Source organism: Strigops habroptila, chromosome 1 (genome assembly GCF_004027225.2).
Source record: "Strigops habroptila isolate Jane chromosome 1, bStrHab1.2.pri, whole genome shotgun sequence".
Classification (NCBI taxonomy): Eukaryota; Metazoa; Chordata; class Aves; order Psittaciformes; family Psittacidae; genus Strigops; species Strigops habroptila.
Window position 1 is genome coordinate 141,843,064 of NC_044277.2, and position 13,548 is coordinate 141,856,611.

The following is a 13,548-nucleotide window of genomic DNA, read 5'->3' on the forward strand; positions in this document are numbered from 1 at the left end:
TCCACAGTGGAAATGCAAGACCTTTAGTAAGATCTTTATTCAGGAAGAAATACAAATCTAATCTCTTTCCTGTTGCCTTTCAGAAGAGCTGTTTTGATGTGTGTGGTTAATGACCTTTTGTTACTTAAAACCCAAGAACAAAAGAGTCCAAAAGGACTATGGATTTGGCACTTTTGCTGAGTTTGTGTAATTTTCAAAGAGAGTTTGGAGAACCGAATCAGTGTTTAGATGGGAACTATTGTCAAAATAGAAACTGCCTATTTCTTTTTCTATATCAAGACAGAAAAGGGTTTGTGAATAAGCTGTTACAATTTGATATGTGATGTTTTCATAGTGTTTTAGTGTGAATATAGCTATAACTAGTTTTGATCAGTGATCTACTTGTCTAGCAACCTTGTTTTTGTATCAGTTTTTTAATTTCATGAAGGTTTCTGTCTTGGGCTAGCTTTTGAAAACAAACAAAAAACCGCCACCAAACCTGCTGTAACATAATTATTACATGAGGATGATGTTGGTTTACCGTTCTGCTCAATTTACTTGGTTCTGGAAGCTGTCAAGGTATATCAAAACATTCGCTGCATTAATCGCTGTGTTACAAAAGTGTAACCCAAGTCACCTTGGTTAATAGAAGTGAAATAATCAACAAAATAGTGTATGTAATCCTACATAATTCAGTAAAAGGAGAGAAGTTCATTTGAAACTGCTTACAGTTTTCTTATACTAAGTGAAGATCATCTCTATCTCACTTAAGTCTGGAGACGAAGAATGAAGGGATAAATGCTGAATGAATAATCAAAGTGCATTACATGTGCTGTGTTTTGTAGGCTCTCCATTATATGCAGCTCCAGAAGCAATAAAGGGAGAAGACTTCTCCAAAGCCAGTGATCTATGGTCCTTGGGATGTATACTATATGAAATGTTCTCAGGTTGTAAGTTTCTGTATCTATTTAATATCTGTGATAATGGAAACATAGGTTGTGGCCCCAGGGTAAATGCACGTTGACTTTCTAGGGAAGTTAAGACATAGAAAAACTTAAGACAGGTTTTAAAGATTTCTTCAAGGCTGTACTAACTGTTCTTAAATAGAATGGTCCTTATCAAATAATTAAGTGATGTAATACTGTTAAGTTGACCTTTTGACTGTGATCTAAATCTTATAAGACTAACCAACATGTATTGTTTAAAGACTATGATTTGAAATTACAGCAGACCTTGAATTCTGACAGTGTAATGTTTTTCATCTCCTCAGGATTATATCCTGGGTGCATTATTTTGACCTTTATACTAGTGAAAGTTTTCTCTTTCAAAACTAGAGTCATTTGGTTTCCTGCAGATAAAGTACACATTAGCATTGGCTGCAGCTGGAAGGAGAATTTAATCACAAAAAATAATTACACTGTAACCTTCTGAAGTCTTAAATAATACACTGATCTGTTGGAGCAACGTAGTTCCACAGATGCTGAGATTTCTGCCTAGACCTTCTGCTGTTGTCTCATTGCTGATACATACAGGGCTATCATGGTGACCTCCATCTTTGGTGCTTTTCTGTCTGTGGTCTCTTTTGCTGTTCATGGTAAGAGAATTTAATTCAAGGGTTTATATTTAAATTGACAAAAGAACTTGATAAATAAAATTCAGGCAGAGGGTGTTTATTTCTTTGGATGTTTCCTTAGGAAAATGAGCTCATCATATCATTGCACCTAACAGCCATTTTGAAGTCCGCCTAATCTGTGAACCACATTTCTCTTTGCTTGTAGGAAGACCACCATTCTTCTCCGACAGCTTTTCTGAATTAATTGAAAAGATTTTATGTGAAGATCCATTGCCACCTACACCGAAGGGTTGTTGTTGTTCTGTTATTGTTAAATGAATCAAATCAGAATAATACTCAGAAAGTTAAAGTTTTGTTTTGCACTGTTTGTTCTGAGGCTGGTTGCAGGGATCTGTTAGCTGTCCAAATGTTAGCACTGCCTTCCTCTGATAAGAACTTTCTCCCTGTTAGTGATGAATGCCTATTTCTCTTTTGACAGACAGGCATATCATTTAGTATTAAGAATGAAAAGTAAATCTACTTTCTGGCATGGAATTTTTATCTCAGTCATACTGGGCATCAGTGGTATGCCTGGAGACCCTTAAATAGTAGTGGCTCTTTTCAATTCGCAGTAATGTAGTGAAAACAATGACCAGTAGAATTAAAACTGCTGTTGCTTGTTTCAATTACAAGAGAGATTTTGCTTTCCAAGTGAATAAAGTGCATTTCATAGTTCTGAGCTCTTAGAAGTAGAGCCTCAGTTAAATAAGAACTTTGGAAGCCTCTTTTGTATAATGGGGTACAACAATGGTTCTCTTAAAATTATCATTGTTTGGGGAAATTTAATTGCAATTTAAGCAGATTTCAATTCCACTTTATGTTTTGGTAATAGCTATATGATAATTGGAGAGTGCTTTTTTTAACATAAAACCAGTTTTAGTTTGGTGACTGAGTATTGGTGGGATTTTTGTTTTTGGGGGATTGGGTTTTTTTAGGATCCTTTTGAAATGCAAAGAGTCTACATTTAAGATTTTTCATACATTCAGATTTTTTTTGATGAAATTACTGTTAAAAAGACACTTTAGCATGATCTGTAGATAATGATTTGATCTGCATTTTGTGATGGTTGTTTTTGCTGCCAAACGCTTATCTCCTGTGGTGCTTCTATTTACAGGTTCTGCTTTTCAAAAACCTTCTGCTGAGTTCATTAGTTTGCTTGATGGGTTGCTTCAAAAGGATCCTCAGAAAAGGTAAACTGTCTACTCCATGGCAATTGTTTATATTGTCTTTTTTCACGTCGGGAGAAATTGCTATGGTACTGCATGTGTAGTGTTTTGTAGATGACAAAGAATGGAAAAATGACTTCTTCCCTTATATAAAAGAGCAAGTTGTGCTTTTTCTTATATGAAAACATACAGAATCAATATTTTGATTAAGTATATCTTTGTATTTTTGTAGCTGGTGCTAAATAGATAACTTCGTAACAGGCAGTTTTAAAATTGCGTGGCTTTGCTTTTCCAGAGCAATGGGCACATCTGTTTTATGAGGCTTTGATTTATAGCTGATATAGTCATATTGTTAAATAACATGAGATTATAATTTATAGGGTAGCTCAGCCAATTAATGTCTGGAGATTGGCTATGTGGTTTCCTTCATTCTGAGTCTCATACCTCTGTGTTGCCTGAATGAGCCATTCTGATTTGAGGCAAAAAGTTTATCCCATAAGAAAACTTAATTGTTGATCAAATAAAAGCAAACAACTGGTTTCATTGCTCTGTAGTGTCACTGGGTTCAAAACCTAGGCTGGTATCTCGCTGGAGCTGTACTTTGCCACTGCTTTTTGAGTTTATTTGTTGCTTTTCAAAAGGCTGAATTGGACAGAGCTATTGCAGCATCCGTTCTGGAAAGGATCCCTTAGCCATTGTGGTGGTGATTCTACAGACACATGCTCAAGGTACTGGATTCTCAAGGAAGACTTTTTTTAGTAAATACAAGCAAAAAACAGTGAACAGTTTTGGATGCTTAGGAATTGTATCATCCTGTTAGTATGTTACACTGTTTGCTTTCAACAGACTCCTTCCTCCTGGCTACAGAATGTGTTAAAATTTACTGCTGAAATAACTGCTCTCATTTTCATTTATTTTTTTATATAACAATGATGCACAGTAATTTGACTTAGAATTTATGAAGCTTTTGTAGAATCTTATAAATATGGGTCAGTTTTATCTTTAGTGAGATTTTTTTGTTCATGCATTTGGCTTAGAGCATCACAAAGCATCTTAGATTTGTGGTTCAGCCTTATATCCTTGCAAATGCAGCTGACCCATATTCTGGGCTTGTGACACAAAGCATTCATGTGGTTGGTTTTTTTTTTTCTCAAATTTGTAATACTCTCCACTGTTATGTATGCAGAAAAACCCAAACCTTCTGAGAAAATACGTTCTGTGTATTGAAAAGTTAGGCTTCTTCAAGCCCCCTGTTACCTTGCTGGGGTTTTTTGTTTGTTTTAAATTTTGAATTAGGATATTTAGTGTTATTTTTATGTTCTTTTGTTCTAAATATTTGAAAGATACTTTAGGTTCCAATCTACGGAACTGATGTGAGAATACATTCTTTGAGAATGCTGAATGTTTTTGTGTTCAGTCTATTTTAACATTCTCTTGTGTTGTTTAATACCTATTTCTGACCCCAGTGTTGCAGTATTTTTGTTGTTAATGTTTATTCTGGGCTCTTTGCCTGTTAATTTTATTACTGCTTTTGCCACCGAGGCAGGTAAGAAGTCAAGATTTGTAGTTTATACCACGAAGTAAGAATTTATTCAAGGTTTTAGCAGACTTATATTATCTCTACCACAGTTGTCATTATTGAGGAATTGTCAGAGAATCAGAAGAATCTTGATCTCCTACAAAATATTGAGCTATTTGACCTTACTCTGGAGGGTTGTCTAATGCCTCTGAAATACCTGCTGAGGTTTGCACTCTGACAAATATGGCAAACATAGGACATGGGCTTGATATGCAAAAGCAGCTCAGTATTTTCTTGAATACGGATCCATGTATTTTCTTCACAATGTGGGTTTGATGTCCTGGCTGGCCTTCAGGAAAGTTATTTGACCTAGTTCCATGTGAATAATAGAGGGGTATATTAGAAACCCCAAACAACCAAAATCAATAAACTTGCAATTAAATGTGACATGTGAATTGTGAAGCAAAAAAGAGGTGGTTCTTATTGATCTTAATCTAGGCTACAGATTTCGTTATTAGAAGTAGGTTTCTTTTGACTTTCATCTGTGAAGACTGAATGGTCTCTAAAGCTTTTAAAGCTTTATAGCTCTGGTATTATGGGGTAATAATTTAACTTTTCTAATTTCTTTCACGCAAGTTCTGCTGAGGGAGCTAAAGAATTTTTACTGTTCTCCAAGTCATTTGCTATAAACTTATTTTTCATCATTGCCCTTACTAATATAAAAAGTATGTGTATAATATTTCAATAGTATTGTGTTCTAGAGAATGACAGCTAAACTGCATTGTAATAATTGCAACAAATAATGGATATGATCTTTTTTTTTTTTTTTAAGTTTCATCAGTGTAATTAGTATCTTTTATTAAACAGCAGTGAAGACACAGAGTCATCAGTGTCTTGGAGTGCCAAAGAGCCAGTGGATACTCCTAAAAATCCAGATAACCTGTCATCCTCAAGAGCAGATAATCTACCAAGCAATTCTTTTAAAATAGGTAATAATTGTTCATGATGTTATTTTGAATTATTTTGTCCTGTGAATTTTGTCAGTCTTGCCAACAGGCTTATTCCCTATTCTTACGTGGTTTTTAACTTCTGAATGCAAGTTCATATTCTCTTTTCAACAGACACTCAGCCCGAACTGCGCCCCAAAAATGTGGTTGATGGTGAATCAAATGAATCCATATTTCTTCTCAGGTATGAAAACCTAAAGAACAATTAGAAAACCCTGGCAACCTTGTGTGTTTGTTTTGTTTGGTTTTCCCCTGTCTCTTTATTTATTACTTTATTTTTATTATTTTTTTATTTTAGTATTCCATTTGTAATGTTTTGTTAGTGTGTCACCTTTTGAATTTTTTATCACCAGTTTAACATTAAGACATCTTTGAAAAGCTGTGAAAGCAGTGTGTGTAGTTAAAGCAATGCTTTTCTGGCTTTATTACACTGGGGTTTGGAAGCCTTTTCATTTCTTAGCTGTCTGTCTATACAGAAAAACATATTAAGAACTTGCTTGCCTTCTTACTTCATATATGAGAATATGCTTTGAATATGCTTACTTTAAATACACAAGAATAAGCATTCAGCTTAAGATCCACTAGTAAATTCTTCCTTCAGCTTTTCATCACAAGCTATTGGTAGCAATCTATTAAGTACTACAAGGTATTAAATAAAAGCTAGTGATTGGTTTAACAGTGGTTTGTTTTAGTTGAAGCCTGATCCTATACTAGCTTTTGAGCCAAGAAGATTATCTAGTAAAATAGATGTTGTTCTTCTTGTCATCAAGCAGAAATATTACAGTTTCAAATTAAATACTTTTTCAAGCTTCTTGCATAACCTGAAATAGGGCTTTTGTACCTGATAGTGTGTCTACTTTTCTAGTTATTTCAGTTGCTTTTATTAAAGGATTACTTCTCATCTCACTTACAACTTCTGTCATCACAGCTAAAGCCATACTATTAGTAATTTAAAATAGCATTTGCTGTTTGCTTTAGCAGTTTGCTGGAAAGAAAGGCTACAGTGGCATTACTTCATATAAGAACATGTAATCCAAATCATATTGTGAGAATATTAAAGAAAAAATATATTTAACAACATAAGTACATCTATTTAATACAAAATTTAAAATGTAATGCAGATTTTTTATAATTGCTTTATCAAATTCTCTTTTCTTCAATGATTTAAGTTCTCAAAGCTGCATGTGTTACCTACTAAAGTTTTAAAACATTGAAGTGAAAGAAAGCTGCTGACCTGGCACAAAGATCTACTTAGCTGCAGGAGTGGTTAATCAGCTTTTAACAGCAGGAGCTTCTTCTACATGTGTGAAGGGAATAGATCTTACTCAGTTCAGCTGATTCAATTCACTAATCACTTGTCTTGTTTTAAACTGAGAAACCAGCTCAGAACTGGAAAAGTAGGAATGATTTTCTCTATCTCCAATGCATATGAAAGCAAATTAGGTTCAGAAAAAAAATATTTAACAAATCTACATGTTTTGAAGCATGTGGGAACATAGAATAATTTGTTCAGCCTCCTAGCTAGAAATCATATTTTCTTTGTTTAGGAAATAAGACTTCTTAAACTTCCAAGCAGATCCTGATATATTTTTTAGCATAAGAATTAGGACATTTTGTGTAGTTTTATCTAGCTAGTAGATAATATGTTGACACTCCTTCACTATGCTCTTTAAATGTAACTTCCTGTTGAAAATAGTTAAAAGGCATCTTTTGAAAAGAATAAGAATAATAACTATATGTTAGTCATTTGATCATTGATTTTCATGAGTATCTTTAATTGTGTGGTGTTTGTATTTTTAGTTTAGTTGCTTTTTCTAATAAATAAAACTGATTTGCAACTAAATGTGTATATTACTTTCTGCTAATCAAAAAACCACATTCCTTTCGAGTTGTTGATTAAATTAGTATCCTGGCCTGCCAATTTTAAGAGTTCTAAAGTTGTTTTGAAACAATTTAATTTGAATTAAGAGCAAGTTCACTTGCAGCTTTATGAAAATCGCGAATACGCAAAATTCTGGTCTCTATTTTCTGATTAGCAGACAGGATTTTTATAAAGGAAAACTGAAAAGTAAACCCAGTTCACATTCATAAATGAGATTCAGGCAGTTTTTAATTCTCATTACCTAGCCAGGAGTTGTGAGTCAGAAGAGAATAGCATAAAATAAATAGCAATTTTTTTGTCAGGTTAATTCTTCTTGTATGCTGTTTGTTATTAAGAATTAAGATAATGATATTTTAGCATCCGTTTTGGAGAGCGACTGTGGGTGAGGAAAAAAATCAAATTACATTCATTTAACAACAACAAAAAAGAAATCACCTAGTCCCTTCTCAATTCTAACTGACAAACATATCTGAACCTTGTCGGGACAGGATGTTCATGTCCAGTTGATGGATCAGGCAAAGCATCATTTATGTTTGTCAGTTTTGGAAGTTTACTGTATAACGTGAAAGTTTCCAAAAAGCAACAAAAAAGTAGTTTGCAGTGGAACTTAATCTGTACTCTGTTGGTTTATTTATCTATTTATTGTTCTTTCTTTTAAGTTCTCGTCCCACACCTAGAACTAGCACGGCAGTAGAAGTAAGTGATGCTACTACTGTCCCAATCCAAAATTCTCCACAAAGAGATTCATGCTTGAAAAAGGTGAGTAGAAAAAGAATATTAAAGCATGGTGATATCTTTAGAGTTAGAATTTTAGCCTGGAATCTGTGGTAAAGTCAGTTTTTTGTTCTGTCCTTCCATAATTATAAAAGGAAAGCAGTTCCTACAGTGTGCAAGTCATTTGGGGGAATGTATGTATAAAAGGGATAGTACTATATTCTTTTTTTCTCAGTCTTTCTTTTTGGACTTGGTTTCTTTATCATAATTCTTAGCTGGCCATATCTGCTACTACATAAACAACAAGTAATTTAGAGTCTGTTGTTTGCATGGCCAAACTGTGTGATATAATGTTGATATGAAATAGTTTAGGAATAAACATAATTTTTTTTTTTTTTTTTTTGTTACAAAAACTTTCTTCTTCTTTTAGGCTAAAAATACATGCTCAAGTCAGCAGGATATGGAGTCAACCCTGAAAGAGCTCATTTACACTGAATCCGATCTTATCATAACACCAGTCATTGACAATCCAAAGGTATAGCAAAATAAAATGCAAGATTCAGGAACTTGTGAGTGAGGCTGTTTTTGCAGATAAATCTTTAAGCGGGGTGAAACGCCTTTCCTGTATTTTATAATGCTCATTTTAAAGCAGTTCCACCCAGTCATCTAGCAAGATCTCATGCAGTTTTTTTGGCAATCTTTTATAATCCTATTGGGTTGTTAATTTGGAGAACTGAGTTATTTTGGGATTGAATGCTAACATTATTTAATGTCTTACAAGAAACAGAAGTTACTAAATGCAGTGTTCAGTGCTTTTGTAGGTTTGTTTTCTGATAACTTGCTTTGATATCTCTTACTTAAATGAACACAAACAGAACTGTGTCCTGGTATACTCAAAACAAGGCCATCTATGAAGCCTTCTAGGTTAGGACCTTTATAGAATAACTTTTGTTACTCTTCAAACTTCAGATATGATAATGTTTCTCCTAAATATAAACTTATTTTCTCTAGAAAAGGAGACCTGAAGTTACAAGAAATGTCCATCCAATTTCAGTCACAAGGTTTCTAATGTGATAACAGTTTGTGATGATTCTCTTGAGCAGAGACTGACACTTGCTTGACAGCAAAGGGAAGACTAAAAAAGAATCAGAGTTCTGCACTACAATGACAATTTAATGTGTGAGCATGAGCACATGTGTGGTATTGGTAGAAGGAATGATAGGCAAGACCCCCACTTCATTCCTTTTATTTCTGTGCAAAAAAAATTGTAGTCACTTTAGCAACTTGACTAAGTAAGTGTCAGATGCAGGAAATGCAACATTTTTCATTGGAAGGGAGCCTCAGTTCATTAAGAATCTCTTTACAGCTTTTAGTTGCTGTATTGCTTTAGTATAACCATTCTTTTGTCTGTTTTAATGGAATTCCTAACACTCTGAAAACCTAAGAATCTTACACAGTTAAATAATGAAACTACCCGACAATACTGTTTTTATATGTTTGGAGCACATTGTTGCCAGTGGAGAATTTCAAAGGTAATTATGCATTTGAATGTTGCCACCTCTCCAAATTCTCAGTTCAGTCTCAGGACTCCTCCACAAAGCCCTTCACTGCTTCTCTTGTTACTAGAAGAGATGAGATTAGGGAGAAGTGTACATACTAATGTGCACACGGAGACTAATCTTCTTGCCATGCAAGGCCAGGCTCAGAATTAATGCAAAATAGCCCACTAAATTCCAAGTCACTGCATACTTGGCAATCTGCAGACAAAAGGATGATACTGACACCTGGTAAAGCTGAAAAGCTTGTGATTTAATTTCCTGGAAAGGGATTTACTAGATGCTGGCAGAATTTTCAAAGCTGAAATGTCAGCTTATATTGTAAAATTTCCCTTTGTTCTGCAGATCTGTGGAGTTCAAGACCTTTTTTAGTGAATAGCTCTCTAGTTACAGCTAGGCTTCATCTGTCAAAGGCTAAATTCCAGTATACAGTTACCTTTTTCGTATGCCTTAGTTACTGAAAATCACACTCAAATGCTCCGTCACTGAGCAGCCATCCATCAGAAAATGATGTGGGGATAAAAAGCCCCAATACCTTATGAATGATTAGTTGGTGCTAATAATCACTTTTAATGTTCTAGAATGATCTAGCATGTATATATATGTATTTACTGTATGGCATCCTGTACAATTTTTGCATCTTTGTGTTTGCATGTTCAGCTACTTAGAGATTTCCGGAAATGTATTACAACTAGTTGTAATATGTCTGCTTATTTTTCCAGATAATGAAGCAAGTACCAGTTAGATTTGACCTGAAAACTTCACATATACCAACGTATTCAGGTATGGATCTGCTCAAGTTGTTGAAACTTCATTTCCTTCATACAATGTTATAACTTGCTATCACAGAACCTCTAGCCTCCCTCTGGAGATGATGAACCGTCACAGTTGCAGAACTCATAACTTTCCTAAAACTGAGGTTGCATATGTAATATTTTTGGCTAGACCAATTTTGAGTAGACTTTTTAAGTGCAGACAGTCCTATGCCCTTCTTTTCTTTCCTGCCTTCTTCAGTTACAAGCCCATGCTCAAAAGCTTCTAAAATGAGAGAGTCAACACTGTTTAAGTTTGGGGGAAAAACAATGTGGTTTTTCCCATGTTATTTTTTGTGAATAACTGAGATATGCCAACTGCAATATTCAACTAAATAGATTAGAATGCAAATGAAAACAGGAGAAGCAAATGAAAACAGGATCTTAAAATATGCAGTGTTGATCAGCTGTAATCTAGGCAGCCTTGTCAGTGCTACCTTTAATCATGAAATGTTATGGTAATCATGGTCCAAAAGATAGTGTGGAGTTTGGAGTTTGTTTTGTTGTTGTTAGTTTTTAATGTCTAGAGAGGCTGCTGTTATTTCTGAAAACAAAAGGCTCCTCATTGTCAGGAGTCTAATGTTTCTTCCCCTTCGAAAATTTCCTCTGGTCTATATAAGGAAGTATTGTTACACTTTACTGTGCTTACAGCCAGGTATGTAATCCTAGAATTCATATAGCATCTCTTCCTAGATAAAAAAGTTCCTTTTTTCTTTCTGTAAAGTATGTGTTTTAGAGCATTAATTTGTTGAAGAAATTTTGAAGTTGGAAAAGAACACAGTGTATCCCAGTCTCCCAATCAAGACTGTAATAACAGAAGGCATTTTTCATTTGGCTGGTGTTCTAGGCAAAAATGATCAGATTTAAGTGACCAAGGCAGGGGAGCTGAATTATCACGCTGATGTTCTAATATGTTTAACTATTGTCCCTATATGGGCCAGTGTTTTTTGTGGTTGTAACATTTTGAGGGTTGTAGCTTTTTTCCCGGACAACATTCTGATTGATGAGCAGTATCAAATTCGGTTTCTTCAAAACCAATAATGATTAAAAATGGTATGGAAAAATTCAGATAAATATCTGAAATCCAAACCACTTTTCACCTTTATGAATGTAAATAATAATTGCTTTCATCCGTAGGTGTTGTTACTTTAGTGTAAAATTGGAGTAAAAGACAAAAGACATGTTTTTAAATATTCTGTACTGGAGTATATCAGGATGGCAGATAAGATATTAATCATAGACTTCTAAAATGGTTTGTGTTGGAAAGGACCTTAAGGTCATCTAGGTCCAACCCCCTGCCATGGGCAGGGATGCCTCCCTCTAGACCATGTTGCCCAAGGGTCTGTCCAACCTGGCCTTGAACACTGCCAGGGATGGGGCAGCCACAGCTTCTCTGGGCACCCTGTGCCAGCACCTCAGCACCCTCACAGGGAAGAACTTCTGCCTTAGATCCAACCTGAACTTCTTTTTCTGAACTTCCTGTTCTGAACTTCCAACCTGAACTGAACTGTTTCAGTTTGAACCCATCACCCCTTGTCTTATTGCTACAGTCCCTGATGAAGAGTCGTCATATATTAATAAATAACTAACTAATAATATACTAATATATATTAATAAATAACTAATGTGTGGCTTCTAGAGCAAAGTTATCCATTGAGACTGATAAGGAAGCCTTTGGAAAAATCTCTATTCATGTACAGTGGTCGGTGAATTGAACCACAGGATTTAGGTTAACCATCCTAGTGATTTCATGTTCCTTCTGAAGTCCTCTGTGTCCTCTGCTAAGGCTTACCTAGATGGAAGCCTACCTATATGAGGAACTATAAGCATTTTCAGTTTATTGATTCTGAGGAAATTTTCCTGACTCTCATTAGATTTTGCCTCAAATTTTCTCTAATGAAACCGCAGTTTCTTATTAAGGCTTAGTAATGGTTACAGACAGCCTTTCCTAAATATAACACCAATAAATGTTTACTTAAATGAAGTCCAAGGACTTAGTGGGGTTGCACTTTAAGGAATGTTTTGAGGCTCTCTGCTACATTTTTATGCTTTGTTTCTCCTCTTACTACTTCTTTGATTTCTATAATCGACAGGCAGGAATACTAACATTTTTGTTGAAGTACTAAAATTATAAATAGATGAAAGCTTTGGAACTTGTTTATCCATGGTGATGTTACTTTCTAGTGTGTTAAAGCATCATCAAAAATCCATTATCTTTAACGACTTGTTTGCTTCTTACGATTAGCTGAGAAGTTATCATGTATGAAGGACATGGACTGGAATGACTTCTTGCAACGAGTGTGTTTACTGCTTGGTTCTCCCGAGAAGAATACAGGAGCGGCACGTTCTAAATTGAACTTACTGTGCTATCTGTGTACTGTGGCTGTCCACAAGGAAACTGCAAACAGGCTTATTAACTCTCAGCTGGTAAATAATAAAGTTTTAAAGGAATCAACATGGTTTACATACTTGCCATTGTAACAAGAATCACCTGCTTTTAGTTTTATTTCAAGAAATCATCAGTGTACTGACAAAAATAATATGGCAAATTAAGTACAAAATAATGAAAAAAAACCCCCCAACTAAATTCCATGTCAGCTTTTTTTAAAAGAGCTGAGGGAAACTAATTATTTCTCCTTAGATTTCAGATATATTTTTATATAGATTTGTTATATTAGTAAAAAGGTTGGGTTAAAAATTAACCTTGATGGAGAGTGAACTAGCATATGATGAAACGTTAGTCTTTGTGAATCATTAAAGGACAGAGAAGACTGAAAAAAGTTAAGGATTGAATTGCTATATCAATTTTGCTTGGCCGTATATCCATGAGAATAGCAAGCAAAACTTTCATTTAGCGCTGCTCCAAAGGGTGAGCATGTTCTCCGGAAAGTCTGGTTTAGCATAGACGTGAACGGTGGTTTCATCTTTCAAGAAAGGTTTTCTACCTGACAAACAGTTGTACTAGTCTCCTCTGTAGTGGATTAACATATTTCTCAGGTTATTGCATGGTGCAGAAGCGAAATAGACTTACTCTTCTCATATGCTCCATCCCTGGCAGTGTTTAAGGCCAGGTTGGACGGGGCATTGGGTGACATGGTCTAATGTGAGGTATCCCTGCCCATGGCAGGGGGTTGGAACTGGATGATCTTAAGGTCCTTTCCAACGCAAACCATTCTATGATTATGTAAAAGCATCATAGAGGCTATCTTGAGATGTGTGCTTTTCAGTTTATTTAATAAAAAGTAAACAACCTACCTTGTTTTCTGCATGTAAGTCATATTCTGACACATGGATCTAGAGA

The 13,548-nt window shown here is 34.9% G+C and overlaps 1 protein-coding gene across 2 annotated transcripts in view; it reads left to right on the forward strand.

The window, feature by feature from the left end:
• Positions 1–13,548, forward strand: part of ULK4 (unc-51 like kinase 4) — a 225,741-nt gene that overhangs the window by 11,335 nt on the left and 200,858 nt on the right. The window contains exons 7-16 of one of the 2 annotated variants that reach the window (XM_030512705.1): positions 825–926; positions 1,758–1,841; positions 2,706–2,781; positions 3,399–3,485; positions 5,144–5,265; positions 5,398–5,467; positions 7,825–7,924; positions 8,310–8,414; positions 10,158–10,218; positions 12,493–12,674. In XM_030512705.1, the coding sequence (XP_030368565.1) occupies positions 825–926; positions 1,758–1,841; positions 2,706–2,781; positions 3,399–3,485; positions 5,144–5,265; positions 5,398–5,467; positions 7,825–7,924; positions 8,310–8,414; positions 10,158–10,218; positions 12,493–12,674 (989 nt within the window). The remainder of the gene's footprint in view (positions 1–824; positions 927–1,757; positions 1,842–2,705; positions 2,782–3,398; positions 3,486–5,143; positions 5,266–5,397; positions 5,468–7,824; positions 7,925–8,309; positions 8,415–10,157; positions 10,219–12,492; positions 12,675–13,548) is intronic. The other variant, XM_030512714.1, reaches the window with a different exon arrangement.